The 25,848-nt window shown below is 42.3% G+C and overlaps 1 protein-coding gene across 3 annotated transcripts in view; it reads left to right on the top strand.

The window, feature by feature from the left end:
• The window catches only part of MTCL2 (microtubule crosslinking factor 2), a 103,462-nt gene that overhangs the window by 6,293 nt on the left and 71,321 nt on the right, over positions 1–25,848 (top strand). For all 3 annotated transcript variants that reach the window (XM_077251865.1, XM_077251864.1, XM_077251863.1), the window contains exons 2-3: positions 17,968–18,192; positions 25,101–25,259. In XM_077251865.1, coding sequence (XP_077107980.1) covers positions 17,968–18,192; positions 25,101–25,259 — 384 coding nt within the window. The remainder of the gene's footprint in view (positions 1–17,967; positions 18,193–25,100; positions 25,260–25,848) is intronic.

Below are 25,848 nucleotides of genomic sequence, written 5' to 3' on the forward strand. Positions count from 1 at the left end.
GTTCATTGGCCGCCAACAATATTCATACAAACAAGATCTAAAACATATGTAATATAAATGGTTGTCTACATTTTGAGGCGTTTTGTGTTCTTTTTCTCTTTTTTTTTTATGCTTGCATTTTGGGTTGTTAATAGGGTTTCACTGAAAACATTGCCCCATTTGCTTTCTGTAGCCCCCATGCTACACTGGCTGTAGATTGAGTTAAAGCGGTTGTCTGGGACTTTTATATTGATGGCTTATCCCAAGGGCTTGTGCACATGACTGTATTTTCGGTCAAATTGTGATCCGACAAAAGACCAATGTTATTCTGTGGGGCCGTGCACATGTCTGATATTTATTTTTTCTTCGACAGAGCTGGCCCAAGGAAAAAATTGCAGCGTGCCCGAGTATGATCTGGTATTTGGATTGCATCTGGCCATGCAAGTCAGTGTAACATTCGATTGCACTCACATGACATTGAGTGCAGTCCAGTTTCCATGGACTGACACAATGGAGAAGATGGAGACATTTATTTTCCTCCATCTTTTCCTTATTTGAGAGAATTGGGTCAGAGTGTGATTTGCAGAATTGACCTGATTCCTGTCAGATGAGAGAATATATATGCTGGTGTGACCTTGGCCTTATGATAGGCCATCTATATCTGATTGGTTGCGGTACGACACCCGGCCCCCTGCCTATCAGCTGTTCCTAGTGGCGGCCGAATAGGCTCAGTTGCAGCGCTGCAGAGCACAGTTCCCTCACGTGTCTAGTGGCTGCAGCCAAGTACTGCACGTCCGCCCCCTATTCAGATCGAATACGGTCAACTTTCTCTGAGCTCCTCTCATCTGCTTTATAATTATAGAGGACATCAAATCATAGATGAATGTACAGGGAGACAAAGTCTGTAAAAGCAAAACTGTGCCGAATGTTTAATGAAACCCAATTGTAAAAAAAATATTTTTAGCCTCAAATACATATTAATATATTTTTCTTTTTGAGAGGTTGTCTAGTAGTAGGACAACCCCTTTACAATCTGAATGTTTGCCCCCATGAAAATAAAACCACTTCTATTCAGTTGCCATGGCGCGCTGTTCCAGCAGTGTCAACAGTCGCTCTCCTGCATCATGTTTTTACGTCACTTGAGTGCCGCGCCCAATCAACACTTGTCACTGTTCCCGCCTTCGGATGTGGAAGTGATCACAAGGAAGTGAGAGCTGCGGCTGGCCACTCGCTTCCTCTTGATTACTTATACATCCGAACGCGAGGACAATGACGCCCTCTCAGTGCATGGCTCATGTGACACAACAACCTCCCTTGAGCTGCCGAAGAGCGAGTGCTGGAACAGCATAGGCACGGTAGGGGTATAAGTATTTTTATTTTAACAGGGCAAGCATTCAGATTGAGTGGACAACCCCTTTAAAAAAATTGTCCTGAAATGACTCAGTTGATGGCCCAATTGAGATATTATTGTGTCATCTAATCAGCTTCTGACTTGGCTGTGACATCTATAGCAGGAGCCTTGGTAGCTTGCAGGTCTATGGTTACATTGTACGTGTTGGATGATGCTTCCACTCCAGGATTACCTGGCCTTTTTCTTTCAATTCTGTGTTCATTTTTCACTGCTTACTTTCAAAACTGTCCATTCATCTGCCCTGTGCTCTGGGATTGGATCACTTTCTATATACAGACACCACACACAGGATGTTCTCCCCCCCACTTGGTGCTTTCTGTCATAATTGCTTCCAGATGACTTCTGGAGCTTGGGACAGTGTGTGACCCGAAACTCTCACACAGCCCCTCTGTGTCTTTTTCATAATTCCATGAAGTAACCCGGAAACGACTAATTCCAAGTGTATGTATAAATATGTGTTCCTGCGTTTTATGTGATAGTGGATGGGGATTTGTCTTAAGCGTGACATGTTGCGTTAAGGCTCGGTCACACTGGCTTATAATACGGAGGAGTGCAATGCACTCTGATCAATGTTAAATGAGTCAGTGCTAATCTCAAATTGGACTGCGAAAAAAATCGCAGCATGCTACAATTGCGAGAATTGTATCGCACTCGCAAATGCAAGTCAGTGGGTGCGAGAAAAAAACAAACACCAGCTTGACAAATTATTTCAAAATCTGAAATGTTGGCCTACTGAAATGTATGTTCAGTAAATGCACTCACTACTTGATCGGGCTCCTTTTGCATCAATTACTCCATCAATACGGCGTGGCATGGAGGTGATCAGCCTGTGGCACTGCTGAGGTGTTATGGAAGCCCAGGTTGCAAATGTTAGCAGCTCTCAGCTCCTCTGCATTGTTTGGCCTGGTGTCTCTCATCATCCTCTTGACAATGCCCCATAGATTTTCTATGGGGTTAAGGTCAGGCGAGTGCACTCTATGAACAGCCAGCTTCTGGGCAGCTCGGTGGCTCAGTGGATGGCACTGCAGCCTTGCAGCGCTGGAGTCCTGGGTTCAAATCCCACCAAGGACAACATCTGCAAGGAGTGTGTAAGGTGTCCCCGTGTCTGTGTGGGCTTCCTCCGGGTGTTTCCTCCCACATTCCAAAGACATACTGATAGGGATTCTAGATTGAGCCCCATCGGGGACAGCGATGACAATGTGTGCAAACTGTAAAGCGCTGCGGAATATGTTAGCGCTATATAAAAATAAAGATTATTTAACAATGATCTTTTGTGGCTTAGGCTACGTTCACATTTGCGGTCAGCGCCGCAGCGTCGGGCGCCGCAGCGGCGCCGCATGCGTCATGCGCCCCTATATTTAACATGGGGGCGCATGGACATGTGTTGTGCTGCGTTTTGCGCCGCATGGCCGCAAGCGTTGGACGCAAGAAACGCATCAAGTTGCATTTTTTTTGCGTCCAACTTTCGGCCAAAAACGACGCATGCGGCGCAAAACGCAGCGTTTTAGCGTGCGTTTTGCCGCGTTTTTGTTTGCGTTGTGCGCTGCGGTGCCGACGCTGCGGCGCACAACGCAAATGTGAACGTAGCCTTACACTCCTTGTGGAGTGTGTCAGTGACTGGCTTCTGGACATCTGTCAAGTCAGCAGTCTTCCCCATGATTGTGGAGCCTACTGAAACAGACGAAGGGACCTTTTTAAACTCTTAGGAAGTCTTTTCAGGTGTTTTTTTTTGTTAATTATTCTGATTTACTGAGATAATGACTTTTGGGTTTTCATTGGCTGTAAAAGCCATAATCATCAACATTAACAGAAATAAAGACTTGAAATCGATCACTCTGTAATGAATCTATATAATATAGGAGTTTCACTTTTTGTATTGAAGAACTGAAATAAATTAACTTTTTCATGATATTCTAATTTGGTGAGAAGCACCTGTAATTACAGTATGTAAAAGATGACAAAAACACATTGCATACGCATGTCATATGGATTAAGGTTGAGAAATCGCATTGTAGTCGTATGACACTCATACTACTTTTCTGGATTAACATAAGACCAATCTTTCTATTTTTTATTTTTATACACTAGTGTGACTCAAGCCTTAAAGTGAACCTGTCACCAGGAATAACGCTGTTAGTCCGCAAATTAACTCCATATCTGCTGGTTAATAGTGTTATTTCTGGTGACGGGGTCTCTAAGATACTTGTTGAAAATAGCTTTATATAGCGGTGTATTGTAAGGAGAAGCATCTTCTTGCCAGAGGTTTCTGTAGGCGCACACTAGCAACATGTGCCTGCCTGTCTGTGTGTGTGTACAGTGTATACACAGGGCAGATGGGCACTGGTTTACTGTGCCTGGCACACTTCTTCCTGCTTAATTAGTCTATTGACAATTTAGGGACATGGACGTCATAAAGCCCCAGGAAAGCATTGTGATGGAGATAATGCTATTACCGATGTTCCCTAGTGTTTGCTGTCATTGGAAAGATTTAAGATGGTGTATAAAAAAGAGCGTAAGAGAGTGTGTACTGGGATTTGGTTTCTCTGGGCACCTGTACAGTTTGTGATATCTGAGGAGTTAGGTAGTGATGAAACAGATATCAAAAACAGCAAAATCTGTAATTCTGTAAACACACAGATGGTACCACTAGAAATATAGATAATAATACAGCACAAGTGGAATAATAAAACTTAACTTTTACTCATAAATATAGATAAAAGAGAATAAAGTCACCCAAAATATGATAAAAATTAGGGGTACAGTCTGATGCAAAAGACCTAAGAGACTGAATAACCCCAGATAGGATTCCAAACTCCGCATATAGCAACACCTGCGGAATATAGATGGTCCAGGGTACGATATACAAATCTGCTGCATAAAAAATTATTATATGTAACTAGCAGCATGAATGCACATACACCTGGTTGCACAAAAGATAATTGATCATCTTTAAACAATGGTGGCACCTCAAAAAGAAGCGTGCCAAATAATAAACAGATATATATTACTGGAAAAGGAACAATCTCACCAATTCCAACGGTGCGAGCACAGGAGCGCTGAATAGTCCCCAGTCAGGAGTACATCCAGAAATTTGATGGGAAATGACAATGCCCTGTCAATCCCTGTGGGGCTACTGATAAGCTATCCCCAAAGCTCCTGCCCTTACAAGGGCAGTCCACAACTACCCCTGCATACACATGCCCTGCACTCTCCCTGTGTCATTGTCCCAAATGGGACAATGACACAGGGAGAGTGCAGGGCATGTGTATGCAGGGGTAGTTGTGGACTGCCCTTGTAAGGGCAGGAGCTTTGGGGATAGCTTATCAGTAGCCCCACAGGGATTGACAGGGCATTGTCATTTCCCATCAAATTTCTGGATGTACTCCTGACTGGGGACTATTCAGCGCTCCTGTGCTCGCACCGTTGGAATTGGTGAGATTGTTCCTTTTCCAGTAATATATATCTGTTTATTATTTGGCACGCTTCTTTTTGAGGTGCCACCATTGTTTAAAGATGATCAATTATCTTTTGTGCAACCAGGTGTATGTGCATTCATGCTGCTAGTTACATATAATAATTTTTTATGCAGCAGATTTGTATATCGTACCCTGGGCCATCTATATTCCGCAGGTGTTGCTATATGCGGAGTTTGGAATCCTATCTGGGGTTATTCAGTCTCTTAGGTCTTTTGCATCAGACTGTACCCCTAATTTTTATCATATTTTGGGTGACTTTATTCTCTTTTATCTATATTTATGAGTAAAAGTGATGAAACAGAGCAGTGAGGGGGCTCAATAGGAAACCTGTGATCCCAGGGCTCCGCGAAGACTCTAGTGAGGCCCCCCTGCGCTCCACTCTGCGGAGGCTCTCCCGGGCAGGAGTTGAGCGCCATTGCTTGACAAGTTTCCTTTTTTTTTTTTTTTTTTTTTTTCAACAATTGTAGGGGGTCCCAAACCCGCACTAATCTGAGCGACCTGATAGGTAGTGCCTATCATATTAATAAGAAAGTAAATGATAGGTAATCATTCAGTAAATGCTTAAAGGGAACCTGTCACCTGAATTTGGCGGTGCCAGTTTTGGGTCATATGGGCGGGGTTTTCTGGTGTTTGATTCACCCTTTCCTTACCCGCTGGCCGCAATATTGGATTGAAGTTCATTCTCTGTCCTCCGGAGTACACGGCTGCGCAAGGCAATATTGCGGCCAGCATGCAGCCAGCGGGTAAGGAAAGGGTGAATCAAACACCCGAAAACCCCGCCCATATGACCCAAAACTGGTCCCGCCAAATTCAGGTGACAGGTTCCCTTTAAGTTCCCCACAATATAACAATGTGAATGATCTGTTTTTGAATTTTGTAATGTGCCGTTCCTCTGTTGTTCTTTATTTATGAAGAAACTGACAACTTGGAAGTTGGAGCTTCACGTTGTCTATGCAGTGCTGACATTGTCACTTTGTGTGGATAATGGTGACACACAGCTATCAGGAGGGATAACTGAGGAACAACACAGATTTATAAGATGATCCAAAATTGTTAGTTTATTGGGAATTCAAGTGTAAATAAATCTCTAGTAGAGCGGTTTGTTATTCTTTATTAGCCTGCAGCAAAGGGTAATCATGTCCCTTCTGTAGGGATGCAGGATTCCTCTTAGACCCTATAGATTTGTATACCTTGCCTATGGGCCACTGTCCGTCTTTTTCATCCTCCTCCATATATTGCTGAATGTAAATAAATAGTGGAATATCCCACCTTCTGCTCTCTGCCCATGACCCCTTGTTCTGGGGCTCCTTCTAGCAATCGCACTTCCTTCCTGAGCTTTGTATATGATCTCATGTACTTGAAAGCTTCCATCATGCCCTCCTCTTTCCTCATGCTAGTTAGACATGGGGGGATGCATTTTTCCTCTGTTTGTGGTGCTCAGCATTTTTCTCGTCAGTCTTTGAACTTTTCTATTAATTCTCCAGATCTGAGGCATGAAGTCTTGTTTTTAGCTCTTGTGATGTTCGGGGAGGAGGTCATTCTTTGCCATCAACTTTTTTGGAAAATCAAAGCTATTATTAGCTTAGACTATGCAGTGATTTTGCTATTGTATGGAGATGTAGTATATTACACTATATCTCCTGTACATTGTATGGGATACAAACTGAGTTGTGTATGTCATCATTTCAGATTCTTCTTGGTGGTCCAGCAACACACAATCAGCGCCTTCACCCCCCCCCCCCCCATACACCCCTATATCTCTAAGATGTTCCTTAATGGTTGATATAAAACCCATTAACAGATTTACATTGGGGAGACAGGTTGTATAAGGGGAACATTTCTCGTCACATTATCGTAAGAAGAATTGGGCCACACAATCCTCCTCTTCGAATTTAAATATGCAAATGGACTTTAGAGAAAAAGGGGAATGGACCTAAAGTGCCACCTATTGGATGTAGTAATCCTGTAATAGTTAACAAGCCTTGCCGCATGACATGGGATAAGAAGCTTAAACAGGAACTCCATTTGCAGTCGCTTGTTTCTGGATATTTGCCCCTCCTCAGTGCAAAGCATAAGATCTGATTTGGTTTATTGAGAGGCCTATGACATGGAGTCTAGGGCTAAGCTTTTAAAAGATTACCGTATTAATAAAACTAAAATGCTAAGTATCCCCCATCCATGGGATAGAGGATAACTTGCTGAGAGGCTGACTTGTGGGACCCCCATAATCCCAAAATTGTGGCTGTTGAGCCCAGAGAATGGGGCTGTGCAGCCATGTTTTGAATGAAGCGGCGGTGTACATTATCAGTCCCTACTCCATTTATTGTCAATGGGACTTCCAGTAACAGCTAAGTATAGAGCTGTGCTTTCTCCAGCAGTCCCAAAGACTATTCCACCAAGACCATTCATGTGCTCTTCTACTTCCAACATAAGGCTGCAGAACCTCAATTTCAGAATCTTTGGGGTTCCCAGCAGCCTGACCCTCAACGGATCAGCAAGTTGACATGAATCCATTGGCTAGGGTTAACTTGTGATTTTAGGACTGACCTTTTAATTGGAATGGTCTGCCAATAATAAGTGCTACATTTTCCTGAAGGGTAAGTATATGGCCTAGTGAATCTCCATTCTGTGAACAAATATGTGCACAAGTTGAGTATTTGCTGATTTTTCTGCAGCAAAAATCAGATTGTTGGCAGGAAAAATGCTGTGTAAAATACGCATGTGGAGTGTTTCCCCCCATCCCCATGCATTTGAATGGGTGCAAAATGCTGATATAATTGATATGTTGCAGGTTTAAAAATATGCTTTGATAACTCAAATGCCAAGCAGAATGTGCAACAAGATTTCCATCACAGAAAAATCCAGTGTGTGAACAAGCACTTATGTGGTTTAACTCATTGTTGTATGAAATGCATATTCACAGTAGGGAGCCTATAAATTTCCTATCACTATGCAATTTTACTTACAAAAATGCGAGCCGAACGTGCCATGTATAGCAATAGGAGTGCTGTGGATAAAAGGTCTCAATGTCTACGGTTAGATATTTTTAATTTTCCTGCCTGATGGTAAAGGATCACCAGCGGGTACAATTGTGCCATGCGTTGGTATGGAATTAGATAATGTGAGCTTTTGGGACATGAATAATCAATCATATCCTGACTGTGCAGTCCGGTCACAATTATAGTATTACAGGGAAATGAATGTACTGTATGAAGAGCTTACGAATAATAACTGGAGTAATGTGAGTAATTCTTTGCTGCAATTAGTCTTAATAACCAGGAGAGAGTCGGGGATATGTCTGCTTTGGAAATGGCACCATCTGCCTTTTGAACACATGCCCATTGACCCTAGTAGATATCCTCACATTTCTCCACTACAAGTTTTGACTTGTTTTCATATGATAAGCTTCCTCCATAATCGGTTTTGTTGAGAAACTATGCAGGATAGTATCTGTATATGTTAGTGCTGCCATCAGCCATCAGGAGGCAGGATGGTGAGGAGCGTGATAGTACGGAGCGAAGGCCACCCTTAGGAATAGTCACGTCTTCTCTACATTCTCTACATTCCTTACAAAGCCTCAATATTTCTAGTATGTATGGATTATGCCGGTGTTGAGGTCTCCAAATATTGGTACCACATCACCTTTAGGAAAAGACCTTCTCATCTGTTCTATCATGGAGTAAAATATCCCATTGACTAACTGACCAAATCCAGGAGCTTCTGTATAGTGCCACCACTGATTCTGCATTAGTCCAGATCATAATTACAGATATGCCCTTTATATTTTCTTAGAGCTGTGTTCTTTTGTTGTTCCTCCTGGAAACGTGAATAAATTGAATTCTGAGTGTTACCCATTCCCATCACTGTCAACTTTGTCCCTGTACACTCTCTACAGATATGGAAAAAAATAATGATGGCCTAATGTCAAAATACTTCTGAATTTGTAAGAAGCCTAACAGAGGGACAGCACAATTCAGTTATAAGAGAATCTAAAGATTAAAACATCTATATACTATCCAAATAGAGCTTGCAGTGACGGCAACAATTTTTCACTCTTCTTTTTCATTTTGATCATTGGGTGTAACCATGTTTACTGCCAGTGACTTTTAGGAAATAAGTATCCATTTAGTGATCCCATCATAGTGGGTTCTCCCTGTGACTTATGTAATGTTAGCCCCCCCGCGTAAACCTGAAAGAAATATAGCGGGGGTCTCATGGCCTCATGGACCCTGTCATTTAATATGGCTTTCTGTCAGAAGAAAGGTCAAATAAAGGTCAGGTCAGTCATCTCTGAAAGTGTGACACTGGTTTTATCCAGTTTTTTCTGGTATGTTTGGTGCCTATTGTAACGGTTTTCTATTGGCTGTAAGCAGCTTTGCCGCTCTTTTTTTGAATATATAAACACCTGTTTTGTGGTATCTGGTCATTCTGTCAGCGGAAGAAGATAAAGAAGACACATACCCCAGGATGGAGAATCTCCTGCAACAGCTCCTGACTAGAGCCGACGGCGAGGATGGAGCGGACTGGCTGAGGCAGTGCCTGGCTATGAAACCTATCTTAGCGCCTGCTGATGCTGTCCCTCATCATCCAGAAGATACCCTTCGGTCGCCGTGTCAAGCCTCTCCGGTCCTGCCGACACCCACCACTTCAGGGAGGCGCAGGAGGCAAAGGACCCCATACTCTCCGAAGTCGCTGTCTGCTTCCAGCCGCAGTGTCCAAGAAGGAAAAAGAAAGTCACGGCGCCGCCCTCCTCATAAGTCTCGCAGCCCAGTGCGAGACTTCCACCGCCAGCGTCATGACAGAGCGCCGACCGCCTCATCTGAAGTGGCCGGGATGTCTTCAACACACCGCAGCCGTAAAAGCGCTGCGGTGTCATTGGATTCTACAACAGCGGTGGCTTCTGCAGCTGCGGTCCAGACCACCGGGAGGACCCCCTGTCGTCACACTCAGAAGAGGATGAAGAAACGCCGCTTACAGCAGCTTCCCATATGAGCTTGCCCAACATGGAGGGCTCGAGCTCCAGCTGCTGTATGGAGCAGAGAAACGACCAGCATTCATCGAGGGGTGAGACTTTCAATGTTCCTTTGTCTGTCCCACACTCACATTTAAAAGACATCATAAAGAAAGTGTTAGCTGAAACGTTAAAAGAAGCTATTCCCCCCCCCCTTGCTGTCACATCAGCTGTACACATCAGCTGTACACATCAGCTGTACACAGTGCTGCAATTTCTGACAATTCATCAGCTAGCACTGCCCCTGTTAACCCTTTTAAAGAAGCTCTGACATGCGAACTGTCTCCCTTAGGATTCCATTTAAGCCCTTCTGTTAAAGAGCTTATTTGGAATAATCATTATGTTGATATTTTTTCTTTACTGCCTAGAAAGGACCAGCTTTCAAAATTCGAAAAGAAGGATGAGAAAGCTGATTCAGATGAATTTAAATGCACCAACTTTAAGTCTTTCAATAACTGGGTGCAAGCTTTTTCTATTTTTGCTGCAGTTTTGAGTGAAAAATCTCCCCATCTCTGCAACAAGTTATTTCAGCCCCCTTCTAGTTCAAGTAAACGCGGTGTTTGTTTCGCTTTCAACGATTCCTTTTGTAAGTGGAACAACAACTGTAGATTCCGCCATGAATGCTCGTTCTGTGGTAACTCACACCGTATGTCTAAATGTTTTAAGTAACAAGCAGGTCAACAGTCCTCAGGTAAGGAGCCTAATTCAAAAAGCACAGACCCAGTGATTCTGGCAAACATGTCAGTATGCCTAAGCAAATATCCCGACCAGGGGACCAGTGAGCTGCTTTTTAATGTTTTTTCTGAATGATTTTTTTATCCCACAATTTAAAGGGGCGGGTTGTTCTGTTGTTCCTAATTTACCCTCTTTAAAGGCTCACCCTGAGGCAGCTAGGGATAAAATTATTAATGAAATTCAATTAGGCAGAGTTTCAGGCCCTTTTTTAACCCCGCCGTTTGTTAATTTCCATATATCACCATTGGGTATTGTGCCAAAAAAAAAAAAAAAAAGAGGGCTCTTTCCGGCTAATTCACCACTTATCATATCCTCTGGGTTCATCCATGAACGATGAAGTGGACAAGGCTTTATGCTCCATGTCCTATTCATCTTTTGATTCTGCATTAGAAATCCTCAAGAAATTTGGTTTTAACCCCTTCCCGACATGTGACGGTATAGTACGTCACATGTCGGGACCCCCGCTTTGATGTGCGCTCCGGCGGTGAGCGCACATCAAAGTCGCGACATGTCAGCTGTTTTTTACAGCTGACATGTGCGCGCAATAGCGGCGGGTGAAATCGCGATCACCCGCCGCTATTAACTAGTTAAATGCCGCTGTCAAGCGCAGACAGCGGCATTTAACTACCGCATCCGGCCGTGCGGCCGGATATGAGCGCATCGCCGACCCCTGTCACATGATCGGGGGTCGGCGATGCTCCTCCATTGTAACCATAGAGGTCCTTGAGACCTCTATGGTTACTGATTGCCGGTGGCTGTGAGCGCCCCCCTGTGGTCGGCGCTCACAGCACACCTGCATTTTAGCTACATAACAGCGATCTGATGATCGCTGTTATGTAGCAGAGCCGATCGGGCTGTGCCTGCTTCTAGCCTCCCATGGAGGCTATAGAAGCATGGCAAAAGTAAAAAAAAAAAGTTTTTAAAAATGTGAAAAAAATAAAAAAAACATAAAAGTTTAAATCACCCCCCTTTCGCCCCAATCAAAATAAATCAATAAAAAAAACCAAAAACCTACACATATTTGGTATCGCCGCGTTCAGAATCGCCCGATCTATCAATTAAAAAAAAGCATTAACCTGATCGCTAAATGGCGTAATGAGAAAAAAATTCGAAACGCCAGATTTACGTTTTTTTGGTCGCCACGACATTGCATTAAAATGCAATAACGGGCGATCAAAAGAACGTATCTACACCAAAATGCTATCATTAAAAATGCCAGCTCGGCACGCAAAAAATAAGCCCTCACCTGACCCCAGATCACGAAAAATGGAGACGCTACGAGTATCGGAAAATGGCGCAATTTTGTTTTGTTTTGTTTTTTGCAAAGTTTGGAATTTTTTTTCACCACTTAGGTGAAAAATAACCTAGTCATGTTAGGTGTCTATGAACTCGTAGTGACCTGGAGAATCATAATGGCAGGTCAGTTTTAGCATTTAGTGAACCTAGCAAAATAGGCAAGCAAAAAACAAGTGTGGGATTGCACTTTTTTTGCAATTTCACTGCACTTGGAATTTTTTTCCCGTTTTCTAGTACACGACATGCTAAAACCAATGATGTCGTTCAAAAGTACAACTCGTCCCGCAAAAAATAAGCCCTCACATGGCCAAATTGACGGAAAAATAAAAAAGTTATGGCTCTGGGAAGGAGGGGAGCGAAAAACGAAAACGGAAAAACGGAAAAAGCTCCGGGGGTGAAGGGGTTAATGCTTTATTGTCCAAGTCAGATATTAAGTCTGCTTTTAGACTCCTTCCTGTTCACCCGTGCGGTTTTAATTCTTTAGGTTTTTATTTTGATGACTGTTTTTTTTTTTTTTTTTTTTTTTGTTTTTTTTTTGATAAGTGCCTGCCAATGGGCTTTTCTTTGTCATGTTCGTATTTTTAAATTTTTCCTTCCTTTCTTCATTGGGTTTTATAAACTTATTGTAAGGATGCAGGTATCCTCCATTACTTAGACGATTTTTTGTTTATCGGTCCTTATGGTTCCTCAATATGCGAAGATCCCCTCAATAAATTTATCCAAATGTGTGAGCACTTCGGTGTTCCTATTGCTCACAGAAAAACAGTTGGTCCCTCTAGATCCCTCGAGTTTCTGGGAATCACTCTTGATTATCAAAAAATGGAATCTGACTTCCTGATGAGGAAATTTTTAAACTGCGCATTGCGTTATCAAATTTTTTAGCCAAGAACAAGGTCACTCTTAAGGAAATTCAATCATTGTTAGGTCTATTGCATTTTGCGGTTTGTGTCATTCCTATAGGTCGGGCTTTTTGCAGAAGTTTATAGGATGCCACTTAAGGTGTATCTTCACCTCATTCGCATGTTAGTATCCGTTCTGATCTAAAGGAAGACGCTAGAATTTGGCTCTCCTTTTTGTCAGAGCATAACAGCAGATCTTTGTGGCAGTCATTTTTTGTCTCTGGCGATTCTTTTACCTTTCTTTTCGCAGCGGATACCCAGTGTGGCTAAAGTATTTTATTTGACTCCCATTGGATGTCCATCCTGTGGCCAATAAGTTGGGTGTCTAATAAAGTAACTTCAAACGTAATGATGTTGGAACTTTTTTCTATTTTTGCAGGAATATTAATTTATTAATTTGGGGATCACTAATGCAGAATTCCAGGATTTTACTCCTTTCCACTAACCAGGCAGTAGTTTTTTTTTTTTTTTTTTTTTTTTTTTTTTCTTCTTTTCTATCAACACGTTATCTTCTAAAAATACTTTTGCTGACAGAATTTTGAGACAATTGGTTTTACAATGCCTGAAAGCAAAGTTGGGAAAGAGCAAATTTTTTTTCATAACTGACTCTTTACAAAATCGTCAGTGGTCGAATTTTTTCCTGCAGGTTCCCAACGTGGGTTCGAAAGGACCCTCTTTCAATTTGGGACATGATTGCACTCTGATACAGTATTTTATAAAAAAAAATCGTTATCTAATAGATCATGGGCTGACTATTCCGCTGCATGGCTGAATTGGAACAATTTTTGCAACCTACATTATTTTGACCCAACAGTTTCTAATCCGGTAGCAGCACTAAAGTTTGCTGAATCTATAGTACAAAACGGTTTGTCTTACTATGCAATAGCGAAATGCCTAGCAGGAGTTTAATTTTTCCTTAAACTTTCTGGCAGTATTGCTTTAACTAATCTTTTTCCAGTAAAGCAGTTTTTAAAAAGCTTTAGGAAAACCAATTTTATACCTGACTCGAGACGACCTATTTCCCTGTCTTTATTGAAAGAATTGTGCTCCTGTCTCATCCACGTTTGTGTAAATTTTGAGGAAGCCTTATTATTTAGCTCTATTTTTTCTCTGTCCTTTTTTGGAGCACTTCGCGTTGGTGAGGTGGTTTCTGTTAAGAAATCGGAGCCTTCGGGACTCATGATTTCAGATGTCCAGATTCATGAGTAGTTTTTTTTATTTTTTTATTTTATTTATAAGAAAAATAAAGACAGATTAATTAGGCAGGGGATCTAGGTTGAAAATTAACGCGATCCATGTCTCTATCATTTGCCCTGTTGATAACATGGCAAATTGGATTAAGGTCAGACCTATGGGACAGGGCTCATTATTCATTCATAGGGATTTTTCTCCGGTGACTGTCTTCCAATTTAATTTTGTCCTAAAGAAATGTTTAAGCTTTTTGGGTAAAAAACACCTTAAAATCACATCTCATTCGTTTAGAATCGGAGCAGCTACGGAGGCCTCTAGGGCCGGGCTTTCCGATTCAGGAATAAAGGACATGATCTGTATGACTATTAATTATTGGTTTTCTTTCAGGTCCGCTAGTCATTTGGATAGTCGGACATTCTTTTATCTTCAGGGCCAGGAAGAGGGCCAGCCAACGATCTTATACTGAAAATTTATCCTTTAATCCTTCTGATATTCAGGTCTGGTGGCATGGAGTTCGCGGCTTGAAATGGCATTGCCTGGTTGCTGAAGTGAAGAAATGGCTAATTAAATTTCCTTCCCCTGATTTAATTATATTTCATGTAGCTGGGAATGATCTCGGGAAAATCAGGACTCTTGACTTATTATCGGCCATTCGATCCGATATTATTTATCTTAAGCAAATTCTGCCTGATTCAAACTTCGTTTTTTCAAGATTATTCCCAGACTTTTGTGGCACGACAATCAATTTTCTTTTTTAGATAAAATCCGGAGAAGGGTCAATAAATCCATGGAAAAAAAATTTTTTCTTTTAATTTCAGGGTTTTCATTCCGGCATTTGGATTTGGAGGGTTTTTTACCGGGCCTTTATAGGCCTGATTTGGATCATTTATCTGATATTGGCCTTGATATTTTTAATTTGGACTTACAAACTATCATTAAAAAAATGGCTGTGTGGTTTGGGGGGGGCCATGTCTCGCTGAGTCATGGCCTTGTGGGAAAATCACCCATGTCTGGGTGGATTGGTTTATTGGAAAAGTTTGGTACTTTGGTTTTATAATTTATGGAGTTTATTTATTGGTGATTAATTAATTTATGTAACCCTAAATAAACTACACGGCCATTTTTATCCACAATTAAAGCATTTTGTGTTTTTATTGTATGAATGGGTTCTATGAGGCCATGTTAGCCCCCCCGCGTAAACCTGAAAGAAATATAGCGGGGGTCTCATGGCCTCATGGACCCTGTCATTTAATATGGCTTTCTGTCAGAAGAAAGGTCAAATAAAGGTCAGGTCAGTCATCTCTGAAAGTGTGAAACTGGTTTTATCCAGTTTTTTCTGGTATGTTTGGTGCCTATTGTAACGGTTTTCTATTGGCTGTAAGCAGCTTTGCCGCTCTTTTTTTGAATATATAAACACCTGTTTTGTGGTATCTGGTCATTCTGTCAGCGGAAGAAGATAAAGAAGACCCCACCCTCCCTCCCCTGAATTTTTGTAATTTTACTGTCGTGTAGTTTACTTGTGGGAAAATCACCCATGTCTGGGTGGATTGGTTTATTGGAAAAGTTTGGTACTTTGGTTTTATAATTTATGGAGTTTATTTATTGGTGATTAATTAATTTATGTAACCCTAAATAAACTACACGGCCATTTTTATCCACAATTAAAGCATTTTGTGTTTTTATTGTATGAATGGGTTCTATGAGGCCATGAAGAGTTGATGACTACAGAGCAAATGGGCAGTGGACATGTCAGGCAGATTGGACATGTTACTTTCCTTTGAATTATTAATGGCGTATTCAACAATTTTAGTGTGGTGCCAAATCCACAATAAAAAGAGCGTCCCTGTCTGGGAGGTGAGGGGCTGTTGGCCTGCGTAGGACAGCTGCCTGGGCCTCCTCTCAAGCTGTCACTTCTCCTTTTCTTGCTCCTACTCCGCCATGCATGAAGAGCCCCTTCCTGACCCTAGACTTGAATCTCTTTGTGTTTGATCATGGTTCTGTATAGAGTTCAGGTGCTTGGGAAATGGCTCGCCAACAGACATGGTAAAGCCGGGCGCAATGTGTTCAAGTTGTGTGATTACTGATGCAGAGTTGTCTTATATACAAACTTTCTGAACTAGTTTATTGTTTGTTTGTTTTTTGTACTCCGTTTGTTCATACCTGAAAAGCATCGCTCTTCTCCCATGTTTGTTTCTATTTTTTTAAATTAATTTTATGATCCATTTATCAAATTGATTGAATATATGCTGCCCCAAATAATCCACTTGAATGAAGTGGACTTGTTGTGGGCACAGGCCTGTCAGGGGGTGGCTTTGTCATGGGCACCAGGGAGCATATGAGTGATAGCTAGGGCTTATAACCAGTGCTGTTCTTTTTGTGGTTTGATTCTCTTTTTGACCTGTACCATAAAGATGGTAAATGGTGTCCGATCACTTGGTTCTGCAACACCTTTGTTTTTGTCTGTGCCAGTTTTCATAAATGTAGTCAAGAATTACTTGCTCTCACTAACATTTGAAAACTCATCATTAAAGTTTATTTCCATTTTCTTAGATGGGTAATATTGCAAAGTGTTTGGAAAAACTAGCAACTTTGCAATTCACTTGCTCATACTTTTTATTCTTTTATGGCTCCTTGCCGACTACTACTACAGTCTAGCAACAAACATGTGTAGTGCTTACAAGCTCTTTCCAGTAGAACTTGTAAATTCTGTAGTGAATCAGTCTGCTGCCATTGTTGGCTTCCGATACTGGCCAATTTTAGTGCCTCGTTGCTTCTCCGATGCAGCAGAGGCAAACTGGTGTGTATATACAGCAGCATTGTGAGTGCACAGTTCTGGGCAGCGGCGCAATGATGCTGCTGGTCCAAACTGTCAGTCAAGCAGGAACCCTTGAGGTTGCCAAATGGTCATGGGGCAGTTCCCTTAAATAATTTGTTCTAGATTAGGAATAAGGCAGCACGGTGGCTCAGTGCCTTGCAGCGCTGGAGTCCTGGGCTCTAATCCCACCTTAGACAACATCTGCAAGAAGCTTGTATGTTCTCCCCATGTTTGCGTGGGTTTCCTCCGGGTTCTCCGGTTTCCTCCCACATTCCAAAGACATCCTGATAGGGAATGTAGATTGCGAGCCCCATTGGGGACAGCGATGATAATGTGTGCAAACTGTAAAGTGCTGCGGAATATGTTAGCGCTATATAAAAATAAAGATTATTATTATTATAAGGTTCTGTCCCCCCCCCTTCCCTAGAAAAAGCACCACAACCATCATCAAGTAGGAGTAGGTGAGATAAATCGGTGGCCACGAGGGGTGCGTCTATCTTCATGTAGTAGTTTTATGGGAATAGTGAAACAATTGGCTATTTCAGCAACTATATACTGCAATAGATGGAGCTGCTTGTGTGATCTTTCTTTCTGGAGAGAAGATTGTCCTGATAGGTGACAGTACCACTTTTTAGGAGTCAATCCAATCATATATTTATGCCGTATTCTCTGAATATGCCATAAATGGCTCTGATGGTAGTTTTACTTCACTCCTTGGGATTAGTTCAAGCTGACGGGGTGGCCCACAGACTGGAAACTGTTTTTCATCCCTGGTCTACAGGCTGTGTTTTGTATTGCAGCTCAGCCCCAATCACTAGAATATGGATGCACGGTAATACCACATATGAGTTCTATTCATATTTTTCTAAAATAGCTTGCAATTTCAATACTTTGTATTTTAGATCAGTTCCTGTTGGTCATATTAATTAATATGAGCATTGTTATTTGTGTGGGTGTTTTTTTTTGTTTTGTTTTGTTTTTTTCCCATCGTCACTGGACATGCCACTAGGAAAATGAGACTTAAAATAACATCTGGTTCTATTAGCTCATCAAAATGATTTCTCCACACCAAGCTGTCCCTTGATACCTACCACCGTTATAATAGTTTAAATTAAATTGAAATATTAATATGTAACCTTTTGTTATTCATGCAGGATGAGATCGAGGAGCTGAGATCAGAGATGCTGGAAATGAGGGATGTCTACATGGAAGAAGATGTCTATCAGCTTCAGGAACTCCGGCAGCAGCTGGAGCAAGTACACAAAACCTGCCGAATCCTGCAGTACCGGCTGAAGAAAGCAGAGCGCAGAGGACTACGGGTCGCACAGACAGGGCAGGTGGATAGTGAACTCGTCAGTACCCTCGAGCAAGATGTCAAGGTAATAATTAAACTTAATTGTTCGTTAGATAGTTGCTTGGTTCTTCTCCAACCTCTCTGAATTTTTGGATTGATCTTTTATTTGTATTCATTTTTTCTGACTTCACCTGCTGACAGTGCATGTAGAGCGACGAAATGCTGCTAGACACTTGGCAGCTTTGTTCTGGGGTAACAAAGGATAGGGGATGTTAACCTGCTCAATGCTTGTTTGACTGAGAGACGATCTGGAATCTTGATCACAGAAAAAAAATGTTATATATATTTTTAGAAATAATTTGTTTTATATAATGTACAGCAAGAAGAATGAGACTGGTTAGTGCCTAGCCAGCAATGCATTGAGAAGAGACACTAGTAGACAGTGGTGTTGTCTGAAGGTGCCACCACTTTTAGGGCACATGCACGCCATAGGAGACGGAGCCAGCATTTCCGTGCATCACATGGATATCCATTAGTTTAAATGGGGGTATATAATGTAACATTTACCAGCAGCAGCATCTGAAAAGATAGTGCTTTATAAATATTTGTACTGCTCGCTAGGCCTTTAACCACTAGGCCTTGGCTTTATTGGCTGGCCTGTGAATGCTTCACGTAGCATTTTTATAATGAAACATAGCATTATAAAGTTCCTAGTGTAAAGATTTTGACACCAAGACTGTAGTTTTTATAGTTTGTGCTCTTTCTAGATTGAAAATCACAAGATTTTCTACCTCTGTTCTGTCTCCTAACCTCTGCACTGATGTTAGTTATGTGCTTTCTCTGGGGTTGCATGTTAGCATCAACAGGCTCCTGTGCATAGAAATCTAGCTGTCTAAGGCCACGTGCACACGGTGAGTATTTGGTGAGGGTTTTTTTTACCTCCGTAATTGCCAAAACCAGGAGTGGGTGAAAAAAAATACAGACTTGGTGCACGTTTCTATTCTCTGATTGTTCCACTCCTGGTTTTGGCTTACAAATGGGGAGGTAAAAAACTCACCAAATACTCTACATGCACACGTGGACTAACAGTCTTATATTCTTCATGCAGAAAATAATGTTTTGGAGATCAGGAGGATAGAGATAATAAGCTGGGTGTGTGTTATAAGTGTTACATGTAGACGCTACACGCGATGTCCAGTTCTCCTCATGATTGATGTTGCTGTCTCAGTCTGAAAATGAGCACAAACAGGCAGTATCAATGGCGACTATACGATGTGATTGCCTCCCGACACATTGATACATGAGGCCTCAGTGTTGTGCTGTTCTCTTGTTCTGCACTTGGTAAAGAGCTACTGTATATCGGTCTCCAGTGTATTGCAGGAAGCTGGGGCTCTACCCTGGTTGCCTAGCAACTCTGGGCAGGCTCCGGCCTGTGTTTACATTGCTGACTTCAACCTTCCGATTTCACATGGCTCCATTTTCCATTATTGCATTTCTACTGCCAGTTTCTGCTTCTTGCAAACAAAGACACTAAGTATTCGGGAGGCCGGTGCTGTGCGAACTGTCAAAGTGAAGGGCAGGACAATGCTATTGAGTGAAGATTGCACTTGATTGCGTGTTTTCTGGTGACACTTGGGCATTTCTGGTGTGTCAATTTTGCATTGAAATGCCTTGAAATTCTACTAGTTTAATCAAAACACTGATTGTAAAGATGGCATTAAGTTTCAATCATAGGTAATTATCCATGCCGTCTCTCATTCTAAAGTTGAGGAAAGCAAATGGCCGCCATAAAAGGTTATCGCTGATCCCCTCAGATTTGCTTGAGTGTGGCGCACCACATTTTTTCCAGCATATAATTATTAAACTATTTACACACAACCAGCACCAGATACATGTTATATTAGAGTCTACTAGTTATAAAATTCACTTTTGTATGTTCAAGCTTTGTTCACATGTGCATCATGGCTGCCATTTATAAGGGAGATCACATTGATCTGTCGTACAACCGTGCTTAACGAGTAACCATTGTTTTAATTTTTTTCATAAATCAATAGTACACCTGAAAATAAGCAACTTTGTAATATATCTTATCAGAGAAATCAACTGCTTTTTTCTCTGCCAAAATTGTTCAGTTCTCAAAATTCTGAGGTAAAATCTGTGTTCAGTGAAGACACTTTTCCATTACTGAACATTGCTGAAAAAAAAAAGCCACCACACAGCTCCATCAGAGGAAAAATACAAAACTATAACTCTTAGAACAGCAATGCAAAAATAATTACCGTATATACTCGAGTATAAGCCGACCCGAGTATAAGCCGACCCCCCTAATTTTGCCACAAAAAACTGGGAAAACTTATTGACTCGAGTATAAGCCTAGGGTGGAAAATGCAGCAGGTACCGGTGAATTTCAAAATTAAAAATAGATACTCCATACCGTTCATTATGGCCCCATAGATGCTCCACATAAAGCTGTGCCACATATAATGCTCTGCACCGTTCATTATGGCCCCATAGATGCTCCACATAAAGCTGTGCCATATATACAACGCTCTGCACCATTTCCCCATAGATACTCCACATAAAGCTGTGCCTTATATATAGTGCTCTGCACCGTTGCCCCATAGCTGTGCCATATATATAATGCTCTGCACCGTTGCCCCATAGCTGTGCCATATATATAATGCTCTGCACCGTTGCCCCATAGCTGTGCCATATAGTGCTCTGCACCATTGCCCCATAGCTGTGCCATATAGTGCTCTGCACCATTGCCCCATAGCTGTGCCATATAGTGCTCTGCACCGTTATTGTCCCATAGCTGTGCCATATAGTGCTCTGCACCATTGCCCCATAGCTGTGCCATATAGTGCTCTGCACCGTTGCCCCATAGCTGTGCCATATAGTGCTCTGCACCGTTGCCCCATAGCTGTGCCATATAGTGCTCTGCAACGTTATTGCCCCATAGCTGTGCCATATAGTGCTCTGCACCATTATTGCCCCATAGCTGTGCCATATAGTGCTCTGCACCATTATTGCCCCATAGCTGTGCCATACAGTGCTCTGCACCGTTATTGCCCCATAGCTGTGCCATATAGTGCTCTGCACCGTTATTGCCCCATAGCTGTGCTGCTGCTGCAATAAAATAATAAAACATACTCACCTGTCTTGCTTGCAGCTCCTCGGCGCCATCTTCCCGGCGTCTCTCCGCACTGACTGATCAGGCAGAGGGCGGCGCGCACACTATATGCGTCATCGCGCCCTCTGCCTGAACAGTCAGAGCGGAGAGAGAGAGACGCCGGGAAGATGGAGACAGCGCCCGGCGAGTGGAACGAGGACAGGTGACTATGCGATACTTACCTGCTCCCGGCGTCCCGCTCCTTCCCCCTGCCTGTCTTCGGTGCCGCAGCCTCTTCCTCTATCAGATTAGAGAAATGAATTATGCGGCTCCGCCCCTATGGGAGGTGGAGCCGCCTATTCATTTCTCTAATGAGCGGTCCCACGTGACCGCTCAGGGGAAGAGGCTGCGGCACCGAAGACAGTGTGACAGGCAGGGGGATCGACAGGAACGCCGGGACTAGGTAAGTATATGACAGTGCTCACCCGCCGACCCCACCACCGATCATGACTCGAGTATAAGCCGAGAGGGGCACTTTCAGCCCAAAAATTTGGGCTGAAAATCTCGGCTTATACTCGAGTATACTTTGTCTATAAAGTAGTTTGTGTAAAAAGCCGCCAAAACATAAATTATATAAACGTGATATCGCTGTAATCATACTGTCCCGAAGAATAAAGCTGCCATATAAATTTTACCACACACGGGAAAAAAAAAAAAACAATTCCTGAATTGCTGGATTTTCTTCTTTTGGACTCCCAAACATCAGAATAGAAGGTGATCAAAAACTGTCAACAAGCTCTCACAGAAATATGGACAAATTATAGCTCTCAAAATGTAGCAATGCAAAAACTTATTTTTGCAGAAAAAAGTGTATTTTAGGGTATGGTTCCACGTTCAGGAAACCTTCAGTATCAGCCGCAGCGTCCAATCTGCAGAGTCCAGCATAGTGGAGGGAATTTTATGAAATCCTGTCTGCACTATGTGCTCACGGCCGCATCCGGCGGCCCTGCATATCCGGACATGCGGTGCGTTTTTATAGACTGCAGCATGTCCATTATCTTGCTGAGACATATCTAAGCTGCACTAGTGAAGCACATCTTCCTACATATGAACGGAGGAGAAGGAACCTGGCACCATGATTATACCCCGATCAATCTGCAGGCACCATGTTAGAGCAGAATAAGTGGAGTAGGTTAATATATGCTTTTGTGAGAAAAGATTCAGTATAACTTGTGTTTTAATGATTCAATCCTCTGCTGTTTCTAGGATTTTGGGTCCATTGGGCGGTCGTATTAATGATTGACAGCTGTCTTTGCATAAGTGTGGCTACAGAGACAGCTGTCAGTCACCGAAAGGACCGCCCACTGGACCCAAAATCCCAGAAAAAGCAGAGGATGAAAGCATTAAAACACAAGTTAGGCCAGGGTCACACTTGCAACTCGCGCCTCAATACCCGGGACTGCTGCCGGCGGTTTGGACTGGAGCATTCAGCTGCATAGAAATACATGTAGTCGCACGCTCCGGTCCCGAGTGCCTGCGGCAGTGCCAGGTATTGAGGCGAGAGACTCACGGATTTTTCTCGCATTGCAGTTTCAAGTGGGACACCGGCCTTATACTGAGACTTTTCTTAAAAAAAACTATATATCAATCTGCTCTGCTCCCCCTGCTCTACTTTATGTTGCCTGCAGATTGGACTCTTTTCATGGTGACCGGTTCCCTTTACAGTGATTCTCTGGGAATTGGGGGTAAGGGAAAGTCTTTGAATAAATTCCTAAATTATTTGTTTAATTAGTAAATTTAATTTGTTTTGTCTCGGCAAGTAATAACTGTAGTATATTACAATGGCCACTGTCTTCAGTCACTGATGGGACTCGCTCTCACAAGCGAATAAATCAGGCAAGTTCAATTCGATCAAAATTCCAATTGCACTCCAATCAATGTTATTCAGTGACGCAGAGCAAAGCTGCGATTTTTTTCTCTCTTGTCATGCCAATGCGGCATGAGAAAACAATGCCATCATGCTGCGAGTGCCTGCGATGATCGGATCGCACTCACCCATTCAAGTGTTTGGGTGCGAGTGAAAAATTGAACTGCATTCAGATGTCATCCAAGTGCAGTCTGATGTACTTGCACTTAGTCAATAAAGAAGATGGAGAAATTTTGTTCTCCATCATCTCCGCACCTGTGCTGCAATTCTCTCATGCAAGAGAATTTGATGACACTAATGTGACACTCAGATGAAACTGTGATATAGTTTGATCTGAATGTCAGTGGTATAATAAGTCCGATTTTCTTGCAAGAGAGAATATTTGCTCGTGTGGCCCCCAGCCTTACACTGACCGAAACCTGCTGTTGAGCATGTGCAGTGGAACGCTGTGCTGCTGTGACCTGGAGAGAGCTTGACAATATGTGTTATATAGTATCTCCAGCTTACAGCAGTGGAGCTTCCTACTGCACATGCTCAGAAGCTTCCTTCTTCCTTTTATCATTGTTAGGACAGGTTTCTTTCATAAGACAGCTGCCATTTATATGTACTATAGTGATTACCTCCATAGACAAAATGATGTGCTAATTTAAAGGTATTTATTCATAATGACTTTTTTTTTAGAATTTTTTTTTTTATATATATATATAGAGAGAGAGTTGACTTTAATAACGATCAATAACGATTGCTCCCTTCTCTATTTTTAGAGAAGTTAACTGTTTCTGGAAAAGCTGGGTCACAACCAATATGGCAATTGCAGAGATTGTCCAACCTTCCCATACTTTAGAATAGCAGACTACTTGACTATGTAAGGATACATCCCCATGCCTGGCCCACAAAACATTAAAGGGGTTGTCTGGGTTGTCTGCGATGTTTTCTTACATAACTAAGTAGTCTGTTATTCAAAAGTATGAGAAGGTTGAACAATCGCTGCAGTTGCCATATTGGTTGTGGCCCAGCTTTTCCAGAAACTGGTAACTTCCTTAAAAATAGAGAAGGGAGCAATAATGGATTGAAGCACGTGTAGGCCTATAATCCAGCTGTATGCACCAACATCTTTTCACAATTACTGTACAGCTGGAGAACTGGGATTGCAGTCTATTTCATCATCCGCGAGCTGCGCTCCAGCAGGAAAGCCCAATACTCCTCCCGCTATGTGATGGCATTCCGCGCACTGTCCAGGCCCACAGTGTACTCCCAGCACACTCTGCTCTGTGTCTTGGTGTCAGTAGGATTCCTGAGGAGTGGGCTGCTGATGATATGACGTCGAGGCTAGTTCTGACCTTTTACCGTATATTAAACATGCATTCCGAAGGTTACAAAAGCATTACATGAATCCCATTATTGTATTTTTTGTTATCCTTTTAATTTACCTATGATATGAGGTCTGTGTATTTGCATGCCTCTTTGTTTCCTAACCCCCAGAAAACAGTGAACAAAGAATACACTCTTTTTAAGATGGAAATGAGGAGATGACTCATGGAGAATGACAAGCGGCAACTCTGTGGGAAGTGATTACATGAGCTGCGTTTTGCATATCATTGTTGGCTTGGCTATGATATGAACAGCGCTGTCTCCTCATCTGATGCTTGCACATTGAGCGATAGGATATTGGTCCATAACTATTAATGCAACCCCATATTGTATACAAATGGGAGAAAAAATACTTAATATTTCACTCTGGTTAGAGGGTGTAGGCTAAATATAAGTGACTGGTTGTTTTTCTACCTTTTGCATTGACTTCTAATCCATAATTTGGTGGTGGGATATCTGGCTGCTATGAACCCCACACATAACACACCAGTGACTAGAGTATAAACATGCCTCTCCAGTGTTCCTTTTAATACAGTGTCATGTATTGCCTTCCTTGTTAACTGAATCTCAATCTTTTAAATAGGTGGCTAAAGATGTCTCTATTCGTCTCCATAATGAGCTGGAAGCGGTGGAGAAGAAGAGGATTAAGCTGGAGGAGGAGAATGAGGAGCTGCGTCAACGACTGATCGAAACAGACCTAGCCAAACAAGTATTGCAGAGCGAGATGGACAAATTTAAGGAGGTAACGATCTCATTCCAGATAAGAGTGGAGAAAAGGAATGCTTCATGATGAGAACTGAGCAGCTCTGCCAGAATTCGAATTCGCCTGTATGCACGGCTTCTTTTGGGAAGTTCGCTTTACGGAGAAGTTATTCTGTGGAAATTTAATGGGTTTAATTATGCTCAGGGATCTCTCCAGACCATAGAGCATAACTAAATGATATAGGTTAAAAAAATATCTAACAAAACATTTCCGGACCCTCACTGTCACCCCTCCAGTCTTCTGATCTTCCGACGTTCGTGCTGGAAGGGTTCTGCACAAATGGGCAGAAGGTCATGAAGTTTGCTGAGATCTTCCTCGCATATGCACTGAACCTTCCCGTGCCTTGCGAAAGCCAGAAGTCCTGGCTCAGCTCGAGAGGCCCAGGGATTCTAGTGTAAGTAGCTGGAGAGGTGAGCAGCAACGTGGGTATAAGGATTGTTGATGGCTCTTTATGATTCAGAAAAATGGTGCCCAGCTGCGAAAATAATGCTGAATACGCTCCTCAGCGAATTGCAGAAAAATCCGTGTTTTGGAGAATGTGGATTTTTGTAAAACTTTAGTAGAATTC

The sequence above is a fragment of the Ranitomeya variabilis genome, chromosome 4 (genome assembly GCF_051348905.1).
Source record: "Ranitomeya variabilis isolate aRanVar5 chromosome 4, aRanVar5.hap1, whole genome shotgun sequence".
Lineage (NCBI taxonomy): Eukaryota > Metazoa > Chordata > Amphibia > Anura > Dendrobatidae > Ranitomeya > Ranitomeya variabilis.